General features: G+C 51.7%; 1 protein-coding gene across 1 annotated transcript in view; it reads left to right on the top strand.

The window, feature by feature from the left end:
* Positions 1 to 11,230, top strand: part of LOC122378220 (serum response factor-like) — a 57,957-nt gene extending 46,727 nt beyond the window's left edge. Inside the window, exons 3-6 of the mRNA XM_043359038.1 lie at positions 2,681 to 2,849; positions 8,525 to 8,755; positions 9,077 to 9,187; positions 9,999 to 11,230. Of these exons, the coding sequence (XP_043214973.1) occupies positions 2,681 to 2,849; positions 8,525 to 8,755; positions 9,077 to 9,187; positions 9,999 to 10,060 (573 nt within the window). The 3' untranslated portion in view covers positions 10,061 to 11,230. The remainder of the gene's footprint in view (positions 1 to 2,680; positions 2,850 to 8,524; positions 8,756 to 9,076; positions 9,188 to 9,998) is intronic.
* The last annotated feature ends 14,052 nt before the right edge of the window (positions 11,231 to 25,282 follow it).

Raw genomic sequence — 25,282 nt, 5'->3', positions numbered from 1 at the left:
TCCGCTCGCCGCTGCTGCACCGTGTCGTCTGCGGGACGCACGTCGGCTATGGTGATCAGCGATTCTGCGAGCGGCTTGGCCCGACAGCCGCTCTCGAGGCGGAGTGATGTCCGGCTCTGCATGGGCACGTGGGTGTCTGCAGATTCATGCGCGGGTTTAATGCGGCCGCTGCACCCGGCTGCGCAGTTTGAGTGCGGGCGAACTCACCGAGAGTGCCCCAGTTGCATAGTGAGAGGGTAGGTGCGGGCAAAGTGAGACCGAATCTAGATCAACTGTTATACACAGGCATAGATGAAGAGACGGGTGTGGTTTGAAAATGACTCATGTGTATCTAGCTGTGCCCCGATAGGCGCTATCTGGAGAAGTCGCTGACGTTTGATTGGCCTCTGGCCATCCTGGTGACGCATTTTTCTGTCGCGATAGTGCAGGGGTCAGTGACGTTTATCGCGTTATTTGTCACGACATACTATTCTACTGTCGTTAGTTGGCAGTGTCTCAATTCGATCGTAGTAGCGGTGGTGGTCTGCCGCAGATAACTTCTCCCCTCATTCCGGATATCGCTATGGATATATTTTTAATAAGATGTCTTACATACGAACTCAGGCGTGTAAATGAGATTACCATTAACGGGTGAATTGCTTATCCTCGTTTTTTTATGACTAGCCTACGAATAAGTCCTACGCTCGCCTCCTTTACATTTCAGTTGGCTTTCAAGGATACTAAAAGCTTGTTTTTAAAATAGCTGCGCTAAAACCATGGCGTCCCGTTTGTGATAGCCACAAAAATACGTTGTGCTCGTTGACATTATCTATCAAAAACTCCTGGAACTTTTGCCAGTACCATCGCCGATTAACTGATTTTTATCATTTGAATCATCTGCAACTCAGCCCTAATGTCATATGCAAAACAGACAATGCCACAAAGCTAAGTAGTCGTATCCTCAACCGCCTGCAGAAATTGCGACAGCAGCCTAGCATGACTTAACTTTTGTACTTATACCTTACCAGGATGTTTCTGATTGATAAAAATAGATTAGATACATATCAACAAATATCTCAACTTTGAGTGTGGTTCTCCTCGACAGACTTTGGTTGAGGCGTTTATCATCGTTTCGAAGCAAATCTTGTGCATTTTTGAATAGTCTGACTGACCATTTAAAATCTCAGCGATTTGAATTGTTCAGCCCATCACACTTGGGTGCATCACATACTCGCAAACAAGTCAACCTGCATTTAATATTTGTCATCTAGACTCTTGCCATGATCAATATTGTGCACATCAACACATCACGTGCAATACCCCTGATTTTATCCACCTCTCTCCCTTCCACCTTCCTCGCCGCCGCCGTCGCCGCCGTCGGCCGCTGCGGTCCGCCGACGGGTATGGGTCCGTCGGTGCCGTCGGGCCGGGCCAGCGCCGAATTTGGGCGTCGGCCGGCGCGCCGCCATACGAGAGATCAGGTTGCCTTTGCCGGCTGGCCGCAAATAGCTCGGCCGGGCGCGGCGGCTCGCCAGCCGCCGGCCGGCCGGCCGCTTTCGGTTAATTTTAGTCGGCCTGTGACGGCGCCCTACGGAGCCGGTGCAGGTCGCTGTGCCGCCGAGTTGGCACCGGACCGGTGGGTGCCGCGCCGCCGGGGACTGCCGCCGCCGCCGACAGACCGGTGGTTTCCGGGTTCGTCTCGACGGGATGATGGGACACGCGCTGGGCACGCGGCAGGCGTGTGGTGGGGGCCGGGAGCACGTGGTGGCGGGTGGGAATAGTTTGAGCCCACACCTGGGCGGTGTTTCACGGGCTGCTGCTACCACGCTGCTATCAAATTGCGCGAGCTGACGTCACACTTGTGGTAGTGTTGGAGCAATGGGCCTGTTGATGTCTCCATGGAAACGCAATTTGACAAGTCGTAAAATCGGCGTGCTGCTATCACCGGTGAAACAGGGCCCTGACCGAGAGCCGAGAGGGAGGGCGTCTGACAATGTCAGAGGTCAACTATCCCGGTGGGACATTCCATTCCGGGTAGTCACGATGTTAATTTGGCTCGGCGCTATGATTAGCTCGGAGGTTGGCCGTCGTTAGGTAACCCAGAAGCTTCATCTCGGAGCAGCGGAGACCGGGCTAGCCTCCGGCCGGGGCGGGGCGGTGCTCTGTGCAGTGTGCACTACACACTTGCTGCTACGGACGCGATGGTTGTCTGTTGGTGCATGGATGGAGCATGGGGTGTGATGGTTACGTCAGAGCATGATAGGGCGTATGGGGCATGCAAGGGGTAAATATTGGTGTTGAATATTTGTCATGATTATCTGCTCGTGTCTTTTCTTACATTGCACGCCCCTGATTAGAAATGTCTTTGTGGAGCTCCAAACTTTTTGTTGTTTTATTTGGTACTGCTCGAATGGACCCTTCCAAATTATGACTGTTGATTGGCCTCCGGTGATGATTATCAATATTTTCACTTAGAATCTGCCTTGTGAATACCAAAACAATACCCCACCATTCGTTATAAGAAACATTCATCATTGCAAATTAATATATGCGGTAGGCGTTATCTATTTTTTATAACTAAATTCCAAGTGCTTACTACCTAGTGCCCTTCCCTCCTTCTCATAGTAATCAGATCTGCAAATCATACTTACCTCCCCCAGCCCGCGAGACTGACGCCCCCCCCCCGTGTGTCTTCTCTCAGGAGGAGTACGAGGAGGACGGCGTCGAGGAGGTGGAGGATGACGAACAGGAGCAGAAGCCCAGTAACGGCTTCTACGGCCATGCGCCGCAGCTGTCGGAGCCGTCGGGAGCCGTGTCGGTGGCGACGGTGATGCCGGCCGCCGTCAGCCTCACGCCGGTCAGGGGAGTCGGTGAGTGCGGTGGTACGGATATACGGGACGGCGGGTACGGTTATACGGGACGGTCGGTGAGTCGATAATTTAACCCGCGCACCGACGGGGGGGGGGGGGCGGATATCCGCCCCCCCCCCTGAGGTTTTTCGCCGATAGCGGGAAAACCGCGTCACCAGGTCACTTTGAATGACCCAACCTCAAGTCACTTTTTTGCAACTTTGTCACCGTGCCAGAGCTACAGTAGATGTCGGAGGCCTTTGAAAGTCGCAGGATGTTATTAGGTCATTAGTAGCTACAATTTGTATATCTCGGAATTTTGATGTCGGTGACCTAAGGTCAGGTCAATTTCGCGACATCCCCATTATAAGTCAATGGGGGAAAAATCAACTCCCTGTTTTTACCACTAAAACGGGTCGGAATGGCCCCATATACCACACATGACTTCATATACGATCAACCTTCACTACCTTGAGGTCTGTTTTGCTGTTGGGCAGCTGTAAGGTCATGTGACGTCATCAAAGGTCACCAGCGGTTTTTTGCCAATAACTCCGTACAGGAACAAGATACAGCCGCGCGGATGGTCTCATTGTGTTCAGCTCGTCAAGACGGATCGAATGATATACATGATGCCCTCGAGGTCACGTGAACTGAGGTCAACCTTTGACCTTGACCTTTCGAGGTCAACATATATATCATTTGATGCGGATTGACGAGAGGATCACGATGATGCCCTTAGTTTGATCCAATCTTCACGAATTCGAAAGTTATTCGAGAAAAACTCTCTCCATATCTAGCGCCGCCGTTTTGACTTTTTCGACCCCTGTGACGTCATCTTTGACCTGACCTGAAAATGACCTTTGTAAAAATTGTAGATCTTGACCGTGCGTATCCGATGCCGTTTACCGCTTGTCGCTATCTTGCTTCGTTCTCGAGATCTCAGGGGGGGGGGGGGCGGTCATCCGCCCCCCGTCGGTGCGAAGTTGGCGCAGACCCCCGTCGGTGCGCGGGTTACGGGCTTAGAGTCGTTAGATAAGAGTGGTTTGGAGTTGATGATGGAAAGAGTGGGATTAGTGATTGATGAGCTTTGCACTTTCTTGTCTTTTATTCAGTAGCCTTATGCTAATTTTGAGTGGGAAACTAGACAGAGAAAACTGGGTAGGGAGTAGTCAAGCTCACCCAAAACCTTCAACACTCCACAAAACCTCGCTATCTGGGCAAGGAACTAACGCTGGCGACCGATGGCCCGCCTGGGTGGCCGGGTGAGTGGCCCAACGACAGCCAATCACGATTGGTGGCCTGCCTATGCCCCTACATGGAATATAAAACAGCGATGGATCGGCTAGCCTCCCGCTGATGTATAAACAAATCAGCTGCTCGGCTGCTACCAGCGGCGTCGTTATGTTACCGGTCTGACCGGGTGCGGTGTGAGATGGCACAGACTCGCCGCGGCCAATCTCCATATACGGCGCGTATTGTCCATATTTCTCCTGTGTTGGATAAGCGCGAACACCGGGGAGGACAGTTTGCGATATTTATCGGCCCAGCGGCGCGGCCCCGACCAGCCCATCTGCACCTCAGTCAATCGGGCGGCCCCGGGCGCGTCTCCCATGACTCATTGACCGCGCCGGGCCGTAACTCGTCTGTGACGGCTCTGTAGCCACCGCCGGCCGGCGTGTGCCGCTGTCGGACTCGGTACTGATACGGCGCTGCCGTGCCGACCCCCTGCCGTTCGGCGGTGTACAGGTGGCGGCGGCAGCGGGCCGTTCGTCAGGCGGTGGCAGAAACACCAGCCACCGCCGTCATCACCGCACTGCTGCCGAGAGGAGACACGGAACAGGGACATTGAGACCGGGCAGCTTGGTCTGTGTAGTCACAGCGCTGCCGTACTCCCTGTGCTACACAGCTGGCTGGGTATATCATGTGTCTCAGGTGTCTCTGGTGTCCTTTCGGCTGTCTGTGACTGTCTTCTGCTGTCCGCGCGGCTGTCACCGGCTGAGTACCTTCTCATTGTCGCCGTCTCACCGTCTCGCTGTTCTCTGTCTCTATGCTCGCCGCAGTGACGGACGACCGGCACAGCGCGGTAAATCCGACTCCGACGGGGACATGACGGACCGAGGGCCCCGTGTGGGACGGAGAGACTCGGCGTTGGAGACGATGGACATCCACGGGGGGGGGGGGGAGAGATGATGTATCCATTCCACACTCTACAGTCCACATCACGGTAGTGGACGGATATTTCACACCGTTGTGGATAAAGCACCCACAGCCCAGACCTTGGTGGATGAATCATCCACGTATTACCGCTTCGAGGTGGAGAAAAGAGGCGTGGCTTCTAATCGATGGAGAGGGAGAGAAAAAGAGGTGGCGATTTGACAGCAATGCGTCACGAATACGACTGGAGTGACTAATGGTTCGTAGCAGGAGCCTTCGTAGGCGCCCAGGTGTGAGGGGCGTGGCTGAGTCATCTGTTTGATTTCCGTCGCCGTGGCACAAAACTTTTCATCGAACTCAGGTCTCCGCGATCTTTTATTGCAAGAGACGGCTGTCAGCAGCCAAGCATTGAGCAGTGAACACGTCACAGTACATTGTGAACTACACTGGACACGCATTTGTCACACAAACGGTAGACTTGCAACAGACTGATGCCTGTAGTTTATTGCGCTGTCCTCTTCATTGCGATACACCGGGTACTTTCCTGGCCCTGGCTCTATAGAATGACGCAGGCTGCGAGCGACCCCGCTAACAGTCCGGCTACAATGCTCACTGAACTCGCATGACAGGATGAATAACGCGACAGAGGAAAGTGCCTTTTGGATGAGCTGTCCCGACTGACACATGGGTGAAACATTCGCCACCGGCGCCGTGTCACAGCCGCTCGACTGTTGTGTAACGCGGTCGGGCACGCGTCACTCCGCGGCTGAGGCGGCGTTCGGAGAGTAACTGGGGTTCCCTGGGATGGTCCGTGTTCACAGAACGGGGCTCCTGGTTAGTGCCGTTGCCTTTCCATGGGCCGCTGGATTCGCGCGGTAAAGAACTGAATGGTCGAATACTGCGGACATGGGTGTTAATTATTTGACACTCGTACGTGATTTTTAAAATATATCCTGTGTGTTAGGCTAATCTGGGGATGCACTCTAAGCGTTCACCGAATGCACTGCAGCCTGCACCCTTTCACACGAATTGCCCCTGCCACCCACGGCCGCTGTACGCCCGCCGGTGTCCTCTACCGTGCACAGTACCGCGCTCTGCGGCGTGGCGGCACCGGGTGATCACAGGCCTCCCCCGATCCACCCCGAGATGTGGTCACCCGCCCCACCCGCCCTGTCAGTCCCCCAGTCACCGGTAACCAGACTGACGTGTCCCGATCGCTCGCCAATCGCCCACCATCTCACACGAACGCCCGGCCCGCTGCGTCATTCAGGCGGTGGCCGATTTAAAAATGCTCGCCGCCGGCGCCGCTGTTTTTATTTTGTTCTTTATGGGATGTTTTTCGGAAGGCGTGTACACAGCCTGTAGGCGTATCGGTCGTATGTAGACTGGCCTACGGCGGCTTGGTTTGACGCAACCGCTGAGGAAAACCCGATCGCCTCGCGTGAGGCGCGCTGAATACTCTTCACGTGCTGCTCGCTTCAAGGTTTTCTGCAAAATAACTGTACCATGTTCGATTATGTAAGATAGTGTCCATGCTCAGACCGTCATTGCGTGCATTCACAAGGATTTGGTCATTGCTTGATGGGTGCCTTTCGGTACAATAGCAGGCATGTTTGGTGATTGGCCGGCACAAGGACGCGTCATCTAGGCGCTCTGTGTTTATCGGTTTACCAAACCGCCGGATTATAGGTCCGCGCTGGCGTCCGGCATCGATACGATGCGATAGTTTCGCCTTGATCGCGCGAAAGTCCGCTTCTGTTGATAGTTGATTAGAGCCCAACAGAACACGTCTTCCTAAATAGTGCTGATCGCTAATTTCTTACACTGGCGGCGCTGGCTGGAATTGATGGACGCTGGTCGAAAGTAAGGTGTTGATTTTGTGAGCTTCCATCAGCGAGAAATGCGTGCTGTGGGAGCTTCTGTCAGTCTCACCGATAAGCTGAACCAATCGCGATAGAAAGAGGGAAGGGAGCGGCAGATAGAGCAGAGACAGGTCACAGACAAGGGAGATACGAGAGGTGGTATGGAGAAAGGGACAGAAACAGGGAACTAATGCGGGAGATGACACATGGACTTGGGGCAGAAGAGCGGCACATATTTGTGATAGGATGTTGACAAATGACAAGATTCAGATAAGGCTGGAGTTCGGGGACGGATACAGCTATGAAGGAGGCAGGTAAAGTTTCTTAGTTTACAATGGCATGGTAACGCACATGACAGCATATCTATTTCTTTTGCAATAACCCAGTCACAAGACAAGGAGGACGGCTGAGAGAAAGCACAGCATAGATAGGGACAGGCGAAGAAGAGAAGAATAACAGTTGGACTTCGATCACGGTTCAGTGACAGAACAGAGGACACATACGGGACGTTGTCAGTACTCAGTGATACAGGACAGTGAGAGGGACGGACGGTGACAGGCCGGGTAGGGCCGAGGACAGGTCACTGACAGTGTCGGGACGGCCGGGGACAGGTCACTGACGGTGTCGGGACGGCCGAGGACAGGTCACTGACGGTGTCGGGAGATGGATCGCACCGCAGCCGACCCACACTGCCCCCGGGCAGCGGCGGCAATCTGTGCGTGTCGGTGCGCCACTGATTGTGTTCGATACAGAGCGCCGTCGAACTGCCAACTATGGCTCTCCCGGCGCCAGCCCCCTGTGGTACATCTCCATACGAGGCGAGGACGGACGGCGGGGGGGCGGCACTGGGGATAGGACGGTCGCGCGGGGGTACCCTGGGTCAGGGCAGCTGGCTGAACGGACCGGGGTGAGGGTGTGTAGCCGTGTAGCGGTCCGGTCACCCGGTGCAGTGTCAACCTGTCTTCATGCAATGCACCGAGACTGATTGATGCGTGATTGACGGCTGCCGCTTGGACCGTAGTCTGACAATGTCCTGACTGACAATGGACCTTCATGTATGTTTAATCGCCGAGGACACCATCTGGCACCTATCGGTGGAGCGATTGCGGTGCACTCGGCTTCGCTGGCTGTACGGCGACTCGGACGTGGCTGATACGGCTGGTGAAGCCGCAGCTGTGGCGCCACCTGTAATACTAAATCCACAGTTACCGCCAGGTGGCAGGGCTTCTTGGACCGTGGCATAGCACACTGCTCCGTCCACGTGACGGGATAATGTGGTTCCAAAATGTTTAAATGAAGCTAGTGCCCAAGAAACTATGCTTTCAGTGTTTTGTTAGTTGAGTATTTTGTAAAAGTTATCAAAACTATCAATTGTAACTACGGAAGACGTTGAGGAACTTAGGCTTTGTTTTTAAGACCTTGCTTTAGGCGACGGAGTTCAAATAAATCAATACGTTGAAGGAGATCGTCTCGTGTCGTTGTTGATCTGCTGATATCCCACTGATCTGGTGTCCAACACCCGGTGTCTCTATCTGTGTCTTCAGTGAGCCACATCGTTGACGCCCCTCTCCCACTCCCTCTGTCCTTCAGGCATAGTGTCTGACTTTAGTACAGTGTTGCGGTGCCGGTGTCTGTCTGTCTCTCTATATCCCCACAGACACCCTCTCCCGTCTCCCTCAGGCACGGTGTCCAGTCTGAGCGGCGGCACGCTACCCACCGCCCCCGTGGTGACGGCTAGCAGCGCGCACACGCTGCTCACCACGCAGCTGCTCTCACAGATCAAACAGAGCCAGCAGCTGGCGCTCCACCTGGCGGCCAGCTCGGCGCAGCAGCCCAGCTCGCTCCACCTGGCGGCCAGCTCGGCGCAGCAGCCCAGCTGCTCGTCCGGGGACGGGCCGCGGCTTGTCAGCAGTAGGTGGCGCCACCGGCGCGGGACGGGTGGACGAGCGGCAGGGACGCAGGGTGGCGGACTGGGAGAGGAGGGTCCGAGGGAGTCTCTTATTGAAATGCATTTGTGGGTTTTCCTCCGAAGCTGAGTTGCTTTGCGTAGTAGCTTTTAATTTTAAAGTCATTTCCTAGGTTACACTTTTGTTCTCGTAATTTCATATCGCTTCACAAACACGAACTCCTCAGGCTTACCGTCCGCGCTAGTGACAACACATGGTCATATGAGCTATAGATACCACACTAATGCTAAAAGCTCTGACCTGTGTCGTGTGTTCTGTCCGGCAGCGCCAATGTCGTCCCTGTTCCAAACGTCTCCAGGCCTGCTGCAGTTACCTGAGGGACTGGTCCTCCTCAACAGCCCCTCAACGGTCATACAGGCTGTGAAACCAGACCATGGTGAGTGGACAGATGGGTCCACAAGGGAGTGTTCGGGGTCTGGTGAAGACTGGTACTGCTCAGCAGTCTCTCCGCAGTCATACAGGCTGTGAAATCGGATCACGGTGAGTTGGTAGTTCTGGGAACCCCTGGCACTGCTGCTGCCGGCTGCTGATCCATCTTTATTACTGAGCGGGTAAAAGTAACCACACCTACACGAGCGGCGGTCAACAAGTAGTCATAAATGAATAAGTAAGCAAACACATAGATAATAAGGTAAAAAGTGTACGAAATCAAAATGCTGATTAAGCAAAAGGCGCCATGAATCAAGTGCTAAGGCACTTTTGCGCCAATTGCATGTTCATCTTATTTTTATTTCTGTCCATTTATGTTTGTAATAAAATTCGTTGTGTGTGTGTGTGTGTGTGTGTTAGGGCCCTAATGTTGACTGGTGTAAACTGGTTCTCCGAAACAGCTCGTCCACTTCTATATAGATTGGCAAAGCCGACCATGTCGAAAGAGCTGCTTGACTGAAAGGCCTCAGTGGGTGTGATGATTGTGCCTCTATAGAAATTCTTTTGATCAGGCATTTAATACTGAGAAATCGCACGGTATGCCTACGATCGTTGTATTTTGTCATGTACTCTTTATTTCCAGGATGACTCCTAACTCCTAGTATATGTTCCAGCTTCAAGTTCAACGTTGGTAGAGCTGTTGAACAGCTGTACCTCCGCGTCTTGTGAATAGTGTTGAACGCCGGCCCACTTACAACTTTTTTGCCCCTCATGGCTTTCAAGACCTCAAAACTAACTCGATGTATGTTCATTTCCAGCGGGTGAGCCGCCGAACAGCTCCCAGCCGACCGACCTCTCCAAGTCTCGCGTCTCCTCGTAATGTACTCAGCTGCGGGGATGGAGATCGGGGGAGAAGACCTCAGGCCGTCGTCTGCCTGCGGCTCCCCCTCACACAGTTCATTGCCCATGAGAGACGAATCGGACATCAATGTAAGTTGCACCCTGGCCATCCTTCGTTATCGTGGGAGAGGCAGTCTGATACAGCCTGTGGTCAGATGTCTAGAGGCTGGAGTGGGCTGAACATTACGGTGACTTGTGTGGGCGCGATGTGTCCAGCTGGCCCGAGGGAGAGTGTCGATGCTTTGAGGACGGGCTGAGAGGAGTGTAATGCGAGGTATTACCGAAATGGCGAGTTCAAACCTTGCATATCGTACTAGTCACGTCTTTTGTACGTAATCAATGTACGAAGTTTGTTGGTTGTTCATTTGGTTGTACTAAATTGAATGGAGAGAATGAATAGCGTTGAGTGTTTTCAAAACGCTTTCTGATTTATGATCGGTTTTAACGTATTATTGCTTGTTCTATTAACAAAAGCTATCGCAAAGCGTTTAGCGCGGAAGTACGGCTTTACATTGAAAGGACTGATAATGATAACTGCTTCCAGTACAGTATTGCGTGTACCTGTTGAGTAATAACTTAGCCCCCAATAATCAGTTAAAGTGAATGAACTTTGATGGGGCTGCCCCATGGACTTACAACAAATCAGTCTTTATTTATGCAGGGACTCAATATACATCTGGTCATCTACTAATTACGACTAGATAAGTCCTTTTCTACAAGCAGATCATGGCTGGCCCAAACCAAAGGTGCATGTTGCTCAATATTCAGCCCTATATGAGGCACTGCGTGAACGGCTGCTGTCTCCTCTGTCGCATTATACACCGTACCGCTCGCTCAGTTTGCTTTGCTGAGCTGGCCTGTGGCGCCTGTTGTACCTCCCCTGCGGCGCGGGCGCACGGAGTCTCGTGTATTGGCCTGGTGCCTGTGCCGCGCGCGAGAGGCGAGCGGGCGCTGGGCGGCCTGGCTAGCCCTGGGTCCAATGGGCGGCGTGTGCCGCGTGTCCCGTGTGGTCTAACCCCGTGTGCCGTGGTGTGAGTGTGCTGAGTGGCAGGTATCTCTCGCACCCGTCATTATGACACTCATGCACCTAGTTCGTCAGACAGGGCAGTGCCCCAGTGTTGCAACCTGCGTGCGTTGTTACTTTTTGTAATAAACTGACGTGCTGATACGGTGGGTTTCATTCAGCGCTGGATGGTGCCAGTTGGACGGAAGGTGAACAGTCTTTTGTAGAGCATTACCTCAGGCTGACCGCACGAATTGATAATGACCTCGCTATCGAAGCGCCCTGGAACCCAACAAAGAAACAAAATAAGTAAAGTCAGCACTTTGTGTAGTAGATCGACAACTATTCCAGCACAACTTGAAATAACGTACGACCTTGCGCGAAGTAAACAGCCTAGCTGTAAGAGTTGAAGGACGTTAACGTTAATGAATTGAGCGAGTTGCTTGATGATATGTGCGACGAATTGACGCCGATCGGTGGGCAGGAGGAGTGGAGCCTTATTAGTGGACACTAGAGGGCGCTTGGGTGGGCGAGCGGCTCCACCGGCTAGGGTTAGTCCTTTGTAGGGAGCAGCACTGAACCGCTCACGGCACATCGTACCAATGCAGTACCGTCCGTAGGTGGCGCAGCGATGGGAGCCAAGTCCTGGGCTTGAATTGAACCGTGTGAGCTGTTATAATGGTCAAGCCTTGAGAATCGTGCTTGGTTTTCAAATGTCACCTACCAAACTTTAATTCACGTTTGCTAGGAATATGGTGGCGCTTTGAAATTTCATTCGTTGGATACCTACTGTCAAGTGTCAATTCAACCTTTGATAGGCTTCTCCTTGGGTAAAGGCTGAGGGCATTCAAATGTAAAATAAGTATAGATAATGAAGTAGCTGTAAATGGACACCTGTCCACCAGTCTTCCTGTCGAGGAAGCTCGATAGTTCTCGATTTAGAATAGTGTAGGAGCTTCAATGCCCTATTATGCAATAGGTAAGGCATAGGAACAAGTTGGCTTTGAAAACTCTCGATCAGCGATATCTTCTGCTACTTCAAACTTGGGCCAGTGCAGTTTCGAGTTCGTCACTGTACGGAGTACGGATCTCACTCGGAGCCCTACGTTATGTAATAAACACCAGAGCCGACTAGCATGTGTGCAAACATGCCTCCCAGCTCCTAACCCTTGAGTGGGCTCGAGACGACTATCGGCGCTGTTTGCTGTCTTTGGAGTCAGAGCAATGACTCACGGTGAGGGCGTCGGGTCACTGAGTCTCTGTGGAGCAGTGCAGTGGGCAGCTGTCTGACAAAACAGGACGCCGGCTGATAAGGCATCCGCAGTTCATTCATGCATCAGCGCAGTACTGCGAAGCTGATGGTTTCTGGATTTGACTATCGGGCGCGTAGGTAGTAAGGGCTGCGTGGCAAGATATGAATGACTAAAGCTCCCCTCAGGCCCAGAATATGTGTAAAATCTCGACAGAACAACGACTGAAGAAAACATGTGACTTATCAAAACAAAAGATGAAAAATGCATGACAGCACTTCTAATAAACCACCTTAAAAGAGAAACGAACAATTGTTCGGGAGAATCTTATTCCAACTGAGGTCAGCTATATGATTTATACGAACGTAATTGTCTGTTATCCCAATTTCTTGGATTTCATTTTTCTTCGGCGAAACAATTTTTATCGGTACGTCATCCCCACGTGTCGCCCTATCCACACGTTTCCCAGTATAGCGGCCGATGCGTCTGCTCCCTCCCCATGGCACGCATCACACACAACGGCACGCGGGTGCGGTCGGAGGGGCCTTCCCAGGAGCTCCAGTGGGCTGAGTAGCCGCAGGGACCGCGGAGACTCTGACAGGGGCACAGCCGCCGAACCGACACGTCACTGCAGACTGTAATACCGGTCTTTGTTGTGGTCTGAGCGTGGGGACACAGGTATGGGAGGCCCCGCGCTAATGCATCGTAATGGCAGGAGGCTGAGAGAGGTGACATGACGCGGCACATGTGAGAAAAACCACACGGATTTTAGCACGGTGGTTCGAAGTAGCAGTGCATGAGCCATCCTGGTTTCTCGGTTCACTCATGTAAAGAGTGACGAATGTTTCAGGTGATACAACAGCTATTTATGTACCTATGTCTGCATCAGAAGCTGAATAACAGTGAATGGCTTGAAAGCGGGGCGCGTCGGGACCGTTTACCCATAATTAATACGCTGAATATGTCGGTACATATACACATACAGTCCTTTTTTAACGTGAAGCCGAAGAGGGCGAAAGCAAAGTGCGACAAGCTCTTGCTATGATTTTGTTTTTGGCTTGTCTTCCAACAACGTTCGATACCACCGTTCTATACACTAATGGCATAACCTGTTGGTATGTACGGAGAGTGGTGACTGGTGAACCGTCCATGGCAACATCGACGTATTATTCTAAATGTGTGTTTTGTTTTGTTGGGTTAGGCCCTTTCGGTCGACAAGACCATTGCAGAGCCGGAAGGATGATAGGATTTAGGGGGAGACATTGGTCTGGGCAGGCACCCTAGTGAGTCGCCGGGGCTGAGCCCGTCCAGAGGACAGGCCACCCAGCCCCAAGGCACTCACTGCACCCGGCTACGGGGTGCGCTCCTGTATTCTAAATGCTCTGCGTATGCTATTTACACAAACAATGGTTGGGCTTTGCTTATACCGCTTTGTGACGCATAACGCCGACTCATTTGCCATATGTTTATTTGAGCTGGGTCACTGCCATGACTCAGTGTCTGTTCAGAACTCATGCGGTACTTTGAGTGACTTCAAGACTAGTACCTACATTTGTGTACACGTATAGCAGAAATGCGCCGCCCCGGTTCCTAATGGTCCGTTCGGCCCGGCCCGATTGCACACAATAGCTCGGACGAGGAAGGCGCCAACTCTAGGAATCCGGATCATATTGTTTTGTCAACTGGCAAAAACGAACATGCAACGGTACCTACCCACTCATGAACGGTACATGCTGCGCAGTGCGCAGGTCGGTCCTCCAAATATCAGGAGTTGTAGCCACGGGGTGTGTCTGGGTGTAGGCCGTAGGTAACGTAAAAACAAAACGACTCAGCAAGCTAAGAGTTCTTATAACGATGATCGACAAATACTGTGTTGGTTGTTCAGAGAGAAATGACATTTAATATGCTGTATTGCCGGTTTTAAGATGTCCAAAACAAAATACATTCCAGTTTATTTTTAATCCTGTTCATAGGCGGCGGAACGGGGGGGGGGCACCGGGGCACCGTGCCCTCCCTTTGATTTTGCCATTTTAACATTAGCCCTATGGGCGTTGCATGGAAAGAATGAGACCAAAAGTCGGGAGTGCCCCCCCCCCCCCTATTGAAGGTGTTCCGCCGCTACTTGTCCTGTTCAGAGTAAGGATGGGTTTAGGGAAGGATGCGTCTACCTATCCTAAATGCATGAATGAATGAATGAATGAATGAATGATTGAATGAATGAATAAATGAATTAATTCATGAATGTTGAATGAGTGATAAGACCTTTTTTCTTATTTCTATAAGTTTGCATTTTGCTGCCTATTAGGTATACATTTCAGCACTCAACACATATTTTTGAAAAATCGTTTTACACTACGAGAAGTGAAGCCACACAAAGATGTGAGCGCTGCCACGTAACGTGGCATAGGTATCATAAGCCTCCACAATAAGCCATCAGTCTCAACAATAAATAGGCACTCGGGCTGTTTCTCGTGTCGCTCGTCAAGTTCAGAACATGATTCTAACCAGGAAGTGACCAATGCGGTCGCTCGTGTCTTTTGGTCATTGAACCCCACCAGACCAGACAATTTGGACTTACCTTCCCACTCTCGCTTCTTTTTGGGCACCTAATGACCACGAAACGGTAACGCAAATGTGCTTTCCAACATTTAATAATGGTCCGTGTTTCATGTGCCTTTTGTTTCGGCGTTGGTATACCTCCTTGGATTAATCACAACGTGTCCAGGAACTGACCCATGACGTGTATCTTTATTCGGAATGTACTATGTAGACTCATCGTGGACAATAGTCTATCGTGTTTACCAGCATGCCGCCGGCGTGTGTCACTGTGTAACTTATTGTCAAGAGCGGGCATACGTTTATCGTGATAGCTGATGCATGCACATACGGGTATATGCATCGTTTTAATGGCCAATTGGTGCTGTTTTGTAGCGCAATTAGTGCCGGGGTCCACCTCCAGTCCTCTATTCGTGCCGCCGACCGCCGCGCCGGCCTTGAGACGCCGGATGACGGCTGGCGGTCCGTCAGGAATGCACGGTTGACGGGTGACGCCGTCAGCGCGTCTGACGTCACCCACCAGTCTGACGTCACTGGCGGACTGACCGACCAATGGGCGGCGTTTCCAGGAGCGTTGCTCGGCACCTGGCTGCCAGCAGGAAGGGCCGCGCACGGACGCGGACGCCATTTTCCGGTGAACCGCTCGCGGCCGGCCGCGCCGCCGTGGCCGGGTCCTGATGGTGTGAGCTGCCGGCATGCAATACCCTGCGAGGGTCGCCGAATGACGTCATCAGGCGGAATCGATGCGCAATATGAAGGTTTGGAGTGGAAGGTTCCATACCACGATGCATGGTGCAGACGTCTGGAATTGTGCGCCGGTAGAAAAATGATGGAAGGTTTTGTATCAGCGCATGACATCACGTCATGCCGGTCGAAGCGAATGCACATCTATGAGCCTTGGTTCCATACATTCTAAAAATGCTTAGGTACAATGACTTCATTGGTTGTTAGAGAGAGAGAGAGAGAGAGAGAGAGAGAGAGAGAGAGAGAGAGAGAGAGAGAGAGAGAGAGAGAGAGAGAGAGAGAGAGAGAGAGAGAGAGAGAGGGAGGGAGAGAGAGAGAGAGAGAGAGAGAGAGAGAGAGAGAGAGAGAGAGAGAGAGAGAGAGAGAGAGAGAGAGAGAGAGAGAGAGAGAGAGAGAGAGAGAGAGAGAGAGAGAGAGAGAGAGAGAGAGAGAGAGAGAGAGAGAGAGAGAGAGACAGAGACAGAGACAGAGACAGAGACAGAGACAGAGACAGAGACAGAGAGCGAGAGCGAGAAGGAAAATTATTTGAACGATAATTGATTCACTTATCATTTTTAAACCTAAAACGTATTAACAGGAAAGTCGTCCTTTGCTTTCTATAAACGCATGTAGGACGTAGGTATTTTGGTATTTATGAGTATTTATATTGCGTATGTATGCATTTATAACATACAATCTGCGTCTCGAAACGAACATAAAAAAGCATTCAGTGCTCAGTGCACCGATTGCAAACCACCCTTGGTTCAAGACTGTCCCTGTCCAATGTCCAATTTAATGAAACGACCTCCGAACGACCCTCCCCGGCCGGCCGGAGTCGAGCAAGGAGTGCTCCTCCTCCAATTATCCCTCACTGGTGGACACTAGTCTACCTGAGTTCACACGAAGGCCGTGAATTGTTTCCTGTTTGGGACATTCTATAGGACTTGATAGCGATAAGATGGTTCAGGGAATCATTGGTAGTTAAATGCAATCAATTTGTCCAATTGACGATGGCCGAGGAAAAGAAGACCGCACGGCCTCGTCGTATTCCATCCAGCCCGATATACCATCGCGTTTTGTCGGTCTCACAGCAACCGGCAGTGCCCGACTTCAATGGCACTCAGCATTCAGCTGAAGCAAATTAGCCGCCACTTCCCCAGCTAATCAATACGACTGGAGGCCCGATATAGAGCAAGGTCGTTCACAGTGCCACAGCGACCTGTACCGGCGGCGCCCGGAGAAACGTTCTCGAACAGTGCGACCAAATATCCTGCCCAGTTCATCGAAGGCGGGAAATATGTGCTCCGGTGGTTCGGTAAACTTCCTCTCGGCCCGTGGGACGGTGGGAGCGCTCCGCAGCCCCGGAGCGGCGGTGGAGGGACGCGGTGCTGATCGGACTGACCATCACCCATCGCTGGTGGGTGGCCGTCTGATAGGGTTCGTGCTAATACCTAACCATTTACCAATGTACTTATTTTACTAATTACCAATGAAACGAGTCCCGAGTCCAGAGAGCGTTTCGCGTCCAGTAAGTACTGGGGTTGTGCTTGACTCATGAGTCGATTCAGAAATTTGACTCAACTCTGACTCAAATGAGTCAGATTTGAGTCGAGTCGGAGAAAATGTTGAGCTGTTGAGTTGAGTCAGAGTTGAGTCAGACAAAAATATTAAGGCGTTGAGTTGAGCCAGAGTTGATGAGTCAATTTTGAGTTAACACTTAACTCACTTGACTCAACCAAAAATTGAGTCAAGTTTGAGTCGACTCATATTTTCATTGAGCCGCTTGAGTCATGAGTCGAGTCAAGGGAAAAAATCAGCTCCTTGTTTGAGTCAGAGTTGAGTCAGGGCTTTTTAAAGTTCAATGATGAGTCGAGTCGGATTTTTTTTTTAGTCGAGCACAACCCTGGTAGGTACTTGCGATTCCAATAGAGTCCGTCGTCAGTCAACTTGTAGCTCATTTTCCAATCCTATATCACAGTTCATTTTCAGACTCCACTCATCCCAACTTCATTTCTCTCCAATGCACTCCCAGCAGTTTATGAATTCCCAGTCCTTTCCTTAGTCCTCTTTTCAATCCATACTAGGTTAATTCCTAGTCCACGCTTTGTTCTCACTTTTCCCTCAATCCTCTCACAGCTCTGGCTTCTATAAATCCCCTTTCATTCCATTTCCATTCGTCGTCTTCTCACGATGCATCGACTATCCCTGTGGGAACCGTTCTCCGTCCACTGACAACTGACCTCCGCGCCGCGTGACTGGAACGGTGAACCGCCGTGCATCTGACGTGTTTGGCTCTCCGTGCACCGCACAAAACACGCAGATAGTGATCGCAGCTCCGCCGCGGCGCCACGCATAATCAGCGACCGAAACACGTGCGTTCGTTGGTGAGTCGTTCGAAGGACTATGAGTCACACGATAGGCTTTGAGTATCGATCGTATAGTGCCGGGCTGTTTGTAGGCGTTGTGATAAGGCTATATTGCCAGACTACAATCTAATCCCAATGTCAACAACTGGCGCCAGGTATTATCAGCGATCATTCATCACAGGCGTGATCATTTTGATCAAATTAATCCATCGCCGTACAGCCGAAGCGCGGCACAGTCATAATGTCAAACGGAGCTCTCGGTCACATCGTCTATATTTGACATTCGACCCCTGCGACCCAATTTTGCGACATTTGGGCCGCGCTTCCTCGGCGTTCGCCGCAATGACGCTGATTGATAGCGGGTCACGTGACTCACAGGTCAGAGTCGTAGGTGTGTGTGTGCGAGTGCGGGCCGGGGTGATCCTCTGACCACGTGACTCAGGTCTGTCACACACCCGAGTCACGGCGCAGTGACTCACAGCTGATTAAATCCGGTCGGATCACCGGTGCAGTCTTCAGTCCGATTGCCATCTTCCGTACCGCCAGCGCCTGGCCCCAAGGCGGACGGAATTCGGCGCTCCCATAGTGCCGGCGTCCGCGCACCAAAAATGACGTGTGTTTTACGTTACAAGTGGTTTATAGGTGACTCAAACTATGAGCTGTTGGTATCTGATATTATGTTGAATTATGCACATTGTCCGCCATTTTGGAATGACGTATGCCCTAAACAGCTGACGCTAGTGCGATGCTGGTGAATGCATGACCTTTTACCGACAGAATATACACAGATGACTCATGGTAAGTTATTTGTGGGTATAAGACGTCTTATGTAACATGCAACGGAAGAAGCTGATGCTTTGTTTCTAGCTGGCCGGCCAGGCTTCTTTAAGTTCATCACTTCCGAATTATCTGAAATCGCTCATTATTGAACCTGCCTAAGTCATTACTTGCTCCATTAATCCATATTTACCTTTCCTATGCTAAAGTCTGACCTGAAAGTGGTAAAATGTGTGCATTTTAATAAATAAAAGTTAACGTTGGCAATGTAAATATTTTTTTATGAAACCAAGTAAACGTAAATAGATAGCAACAGGTTGAATGCATTTTATTGATAAAAATGCACACATTTTACCACTTTCAGGTCAGTTTTCCAGCTTTTTTTACAGAAATTACGTGACGATTTAGTACAAAATCTGATTTGTATAGGTTCATGAGGCCTGTGTGATTCTTTAACCCGAGCCCCCAAAAGGCAACATTTTGTGGCAAAATATGCACCTAAATAATTTTCCATCAGTCTACAACCTTCGTGCAAATCTGTCAAAGAACTGTTTTGATTAGTCAGCAATAGGTTTTAAATGAGTCAGCTAATGCCATAGGTAGCATAACCAATTTCAAAGCCGCTTTTTCAATGACAAACGACCGATATGAGTCATCAAAGTATATATCTTATATAACAGCCGTCAATCGTCACCCAATATATTTCCGCTGTGCACAAGCTGTGATTGTATAATTATAAATGTAAGCATATATTGAAACGGTACGTTTTTGCCCGTTATTATCGTACACACATGGTGATTGTGCGCAAGTCGAGCTCAACAGTTACCATGCTAGATTGCTTATAGCCATTTGCTATCAACACAATTAACAAAGGATTGATAGCTGTCGAAGTGGCTCTCTGTCGACAGTAGTAATCTGATTCTCCACTACTGCAGCGGGACGCATTGTCGAGGTCTCGGAGTTCGAGAGGCCGTCGCGCCGGTCACCTGACCATGAGACCTCCACTCGCACCGCTATCGGGAGACAGTCGCGGCGCAGAGCCCTCGAGTGGGCGCCGTATCAGTGCCGTCCTCCATGACGTCTCAGGATTGGGGGTGGAGTGATCGGAAAACCACGTGCTGAGTGGGTCCACACTCCGAACTCCGCACGGCACTCAGGAAGCAGAGGGCGCCCCCCGCCGACCCGTGAGTCGGTGCCGGAGCGAGAGATATGAGAAATGGGCCGTGCCCCGCCGAGCCGTGTCGTCACGACGGTATTGAGTCACGGTGAATATTGTGTCACAGGCTGCGTGTGTGCGGTGGTGACGGCCGCAGGGACTCAGTTCGGATGTCCGGACTAGCGGGGGTGGATAGAGTCGATACTGACTCAGTCCCCGGCCCGGGGTCAGGACTGCGGCAGATAGGACTGACTCTGAGTCACGCCGGCGCACTGAGTCGCTGTGACTCGGCTGGGTGTGTCGTGAGACGGTGACTCCATCGGCGCACCCTGCGAAAAGCCGCTCCCGAGTCTGACGTGATCCGAACGCATATAACGGGGAGAAGACGGATCTAACGCAGGGGAGAGGTGGCGGTGATAAAAGCGGAGTGGCCGGCCATTCATTGGTCACGATACCTGACCTGGTCACAGCAGGTGATGAGTCAAAGTCAGATGTTGTCCAGCGTCCGTCTCACCGCGCGACCATGACTCATGGGATGCTCATGCATGTGCCGCCGCCGTTCTGGAGATTTTGATTACTGGGACCGGCCGGCTACGGTTTTTCTCAAATACTTTAGCCGTGACTGTGGTTAATGGGAACTGAATGGAGGCGCATTTTAGCCGTTTGAATTAACCGGATGTCGTCACCTTGTGTGCGGGCCTGGTCCAACGGCTGCCGAATTCCTACGGCGCTGGGAGCACGCATAGGCATAGCGCGGCGGCACATCCGGCGAGCAGTTTATCCCGCCGTCCTCATCTCCTGGGAGCTGAGGCGGTACGGAAACGATTCTCGACAGGGCGGATGGAATAAACTGCACCGAATTAGCGCCCCGGTGGGCCGTGCGACACGACCCTCTCCCAACGACACCTTTTCAAATTCAAACCGGCTACCGTGGGAGGGGCCGGCCGGGTCACCGTCGGGACCTCTCCCACCCCTCTCCCGGCCCCTCCCACCCCTCCCCCATCGTCCCCGCCCGCGCGGAAGCCCGCTTCCGGGCGCAGCGCCGGCGCACTAATAGCTGCTCTTCCGTTGCAGCTCGCCGCCGACGCTGCAGTGTAGCGACATTCTCGGCGAGCTAATTGCGCCACCATTGCCGCGCTCGGCGGCCGTTGCGTACCTTTCCCGTGAGAAGGTGTGGGCTTTGGCCGGAAGCGGACACTGCCTTTTGAATCGGCCGGCCAGGATTCGGGAGTCGCCGGGCCGCCGGCGCCGCCGCCGGCTGGGACAGACGCCACGGCAGGCCGCCGGCACCGCCGCGACGAGCGGCGAACGCGGCGCATGTGAAACAGCTGTCACTGGCATATGAGTGATTGAGTGCTGGACAACGTCACACGAGTCTGAGCGCCTCCTGCCGGCTTATAAGGAGTGTCGCTGTCACACGTCTCACGAATTACCGAGTGTCTTCCGCTGTGGAATCTCACCAAAGTGACGGAATACGGCGTCCACAGGAGTGTCTCTCGTTATATCATGACACACACATGATGAAATAACCCCGAGTCTTGCCTTAGAGATTCATAAAATCTTCGGCAATCGGCAAAGTACTTACTCGGCGTAAAGTTCACTTCCGTCGGATATCCTTTCCCCAAAAATGCCAACGTATCGCAGGAATATCAGCACTGCCAGGCATAGTTATAAAACAAGTTCATGCTATAATATATTTCCACCGCAACGACTTTCCCCGAGGTCGTGAGATGTGAGCGCGATAGAAAACGCTCCTTGAATCATTAATGACACGGAAATTGCAGCCATCTATAGATCATGATCTAATTGGAATGATCACAAACTGGCAATTAAGTCGCCCTCATTACGCATTGAGTGCAGGCATGATACCTATATGCCGCAAATAAGCAATTTTCATTAGGCTCTCCACCTGCCTGCTCCGATGCCTTTCAACTGCTGAGGTTGACCTCAGACACTCAGACACTCGCCTGTGATTACATATTTGGCCTTTTAGGCTGGTATTAAAAGTACGCAATTCAGTATCCGAACGATGCAACTGTTAGCGCTTTGCGACCATTTCATCATTCTCGCCTTGTTTCAACACATCCGCTGAGTTACGGAAATGTTGGTCAAACATGCGTCAAACGCCGCACGACAGAGCTGACACACGTCCGACCGATGACAGACAACTCCATTCCCAATGCAAACGGACCGCAAATGACCGCAGCAACGTGTCTCGTAGAATGTGTTTATGAAATTACATAAACTCAAATTAACATAAACTTTGGCTCACAGCAGTGGATCTGGGCCCATTCATTTTCGTCGTGATGTGACAAGTAAGTACACGGCCCGTATAGCAATGTTATCTGCCCGAGATCGAGATCAAGCGTTCGATTCAAATTGGTTCACAGTTCACACTTCACATACCTTTACCCACGCGTGCTAATGCCTATACATAAGCATTCAGGGTATTTCATTGTCGGTGTGCATCGCATGATTCCACGTCATGAATGCGAAACAGAGAAGCTAATTGTCGATGAATCAGAGCACGCCTCACTTTACTGCGTAACGTCAACTCCTTCTCTGTCTGAAGGATGACACGTCATCTCCAGAGTTAGTCAGAGGTATTGTCTCACAATCCGTATAAATTATGCTGCGAATGACACGGTTGTTGATTTTGCCGGAAGCACGCCTGATATTCAGTCATCTGGCTGCAAAAAAAGAAAGATAAAAAAAAAACCATTGCGAAAGATGCTATGCCCTTTCGCCAACAATAATTCATAACAGGATATGAGTGCACTGCTTTAAAAATTGAACACACGCGGGGAACATTTCTGTGACTAAACGGACTGATCGCTGTGTATTGATGTCAACGATTTATGCAAGTGTCGAGCTTGATGATCTCAGACTCTGCCCTGACTCAATTGAGCTGAGTCAGGTTTTGTTCTTGCAGCATTTATCGTGCGTGCTTTGGATGGAATATAAACTGAGGTCTTCTGATCATTCTGCGACATCAATTAGGCACATTAGTTGTCTAGGTACCATTGATTCTGCTCGAAAAAAAAAACGTAAAATGGCATTTGATTCACCGTGTCATTGAGTACTCTTCTCGATGAATCCTAAATGACTCATCAGAGCCCATTCCTACAATGAATCAAACGGACTCCGACTCCGCGGTCAGACAGCCTGTGGTCGTTTTTAGCTTACTAGGCAGCATGGCATACGTGCCTATTGCCTAGCCTACTGAGCGTCTCGCGGCGCTCATTCAGAGAATAATTGGTAGAGCCAGAGCCCAGAGGCCTGTTTATCCTTCATCTAAAAAAGTGATGTGGATTTCAAAAAGATGGAGGTCATATGACTGACGCTCTTTAACTTTCTGCAGTTGCTTATTTTTGTTCCGGTATAGTGGCAATGAATCTGTTGGTACTGATACTTTTAGCCCAGCATAAGAACTATAACGAATTACGAACAGCCAAAATAACACTATAACGATTGTGACACATGGACCGATTCGTGTCCCATAGGCATTATGGGACGTAAAATGCTAGGCCTAGACATGTTAAATGTTATCCATTTGGACTGACTATAATTCAAATTATTATGATTTAGATTCCTTTATTGTGTCTGCACCAACTCAACAACAACATGAAGCGTGCAGGGAATAACAGTTACTTACAGACATCAAATATGTCATTTGCTTGCTCTTTGATTTTTCAATGTTCACTTGTTCAAGATTAGCGCAAATTTGACAATTCGTCATGGCTCATTCATTCCTAATTCATTGAAACAGGCAGGCAGGCCTCTGTCCATAGCCCCGCTGAAACCACCACTAAAATCGGTATCGGTCTGGCGCGCGCCGTTCGATTTATTTTCACTCCCAGCTGACTGGCACGGTTCGGGCCTCTCCTGAAAAGGCGCTCATCCGCCGCCGCTCTCGGCACATCATCGACCATCAGAAGACGGCACAGATCAGTCAGTCGGCTGGTTAGCCCTCCCGAGGAAATGCCTCAGAGGTGAATGGACGGCCACCCAGGGCGGGGGCGGGGGCGGGGGCGGGGGCGGCCCGTCAGCTGAGCGTGAGATGTCGGTGCGTCAGGGATGTGACCCACGCCGCAGACACGACAGCCATCCGTCCCTGTCTGCCCTCCTCCCGTCCCGCCCCGTCTCGGTCCTGCCCGTCTCTGGCAGCGGCGGCCGGCCGCTCTCCGGCCGCTCTCGGGCCGTCTCCGGAGGTATTTCGGGTCGTGTCCGGACGGCGGGCCCGTCTGTAGTGACCGCGCCGGCCGCTGAGTCAGCGCGCCGCCAGCTGCTGGCCGCTGACGTCTGCCCTCAGCAGCAGAGGTGGAACGGAGCGCGGGCCGGGCCGCCGGAATGCCGGCTGGGGCAACAAGGAGTTACGGCGCGGGGCTGGGGAGGGAGTGGAGGGGTCGCGGGAACCGGGCCAGGTCACCAGTGCGCCGCTGCTGCCGCCGCCGCCGGCGCTCCGTCTACGGAGCACGGCGGTGACTCAGAGCTCGTGCAGCGCACGTGGGGTCGTCTGAGGTCAGAGCGTGCAGCGGGAGGTGGCGCACCAGTCCGCCTGACGCCACCCTGGCCGTCTGCGGCGTACCCCTGCAGTGTCCGCGCGCGCCCCGCCCACCCGGACAGACCCCCTCCCCCCCCCCACCGTCACCATCGTCACCCCCAGACGCCCCATATATCGACACAGCGCGGCTCGTTACAACTCGGCCACTTTATCGACTGCGCTGCCGGCACGGCGGCACCTGTGCAGGTATGCACCGGATATTTCGGGGAAGAAGGTGATGTGTGCGGCGACCTTGGATCATTCCAGAACACGCCGTAACGACGGAAGTAGCGGAGTGATGCATCACCTGGTGGCGGAGGCAGGAGCGCTCCAAACGAGTCGATTCATCGATACCTGTAGCTCTTGCGATTATGGAAGAGTACCCGCGCAGGACCGGTTCAGATCGGTTCAGATCCGCATTGCACAGACGTGCATACTGCATAGTTAGAATTGAACATATGAATATGAGTGATGCAGACATTGAGAAGGACAATATAGCTCAAAGGTGAACGGTTTCTAGGAAAGGCGTCCCCGAACACTCTAAATTTTAACTTGCAATACGAAGAAATAATGCAAACATTAGACAGAGTCGAGATCAGACAGTACATAGGTAACGCATTACCTATGTTTACAGCTTTGGTATGCCTGTTGAGCATTAGTTACAAAACAATCGTCGAATTCCAACAGCTAGTAGGCAAATGAAAAATAATGCATTATAAAGCAGCTCGTGTCTTTACGCTGTACTTGGCAAAACAAGCTATAGAGGATTCTTCATGGCTCCGAGTGGAAGATAAGGATATCTTTTCCAAGCGGGTTACTGAAAAACCG

The sequence above is a fragment of the Amphibalanus amphitrite genome, unplaced genomic scaffold (genome assembly GCF_019059575.1).
Source record: "Amphibalanus amphitrite isolate SeventyFive unplaced genomic scaffold, NRLGWU_Aamphi_draft 000056F_arrow, whole genome shotgun sequence".
NCBI classification, from domain to species: Eukaryota; Metazoa; Arthropoda; class Thecostraca; order Balanomorpha; family Balanidae; genus Amphibalanus; species Amphibalanus amphitrite.
This window is presented reverse-complemented; position numbering and strand designations above follow the sequence as displayed.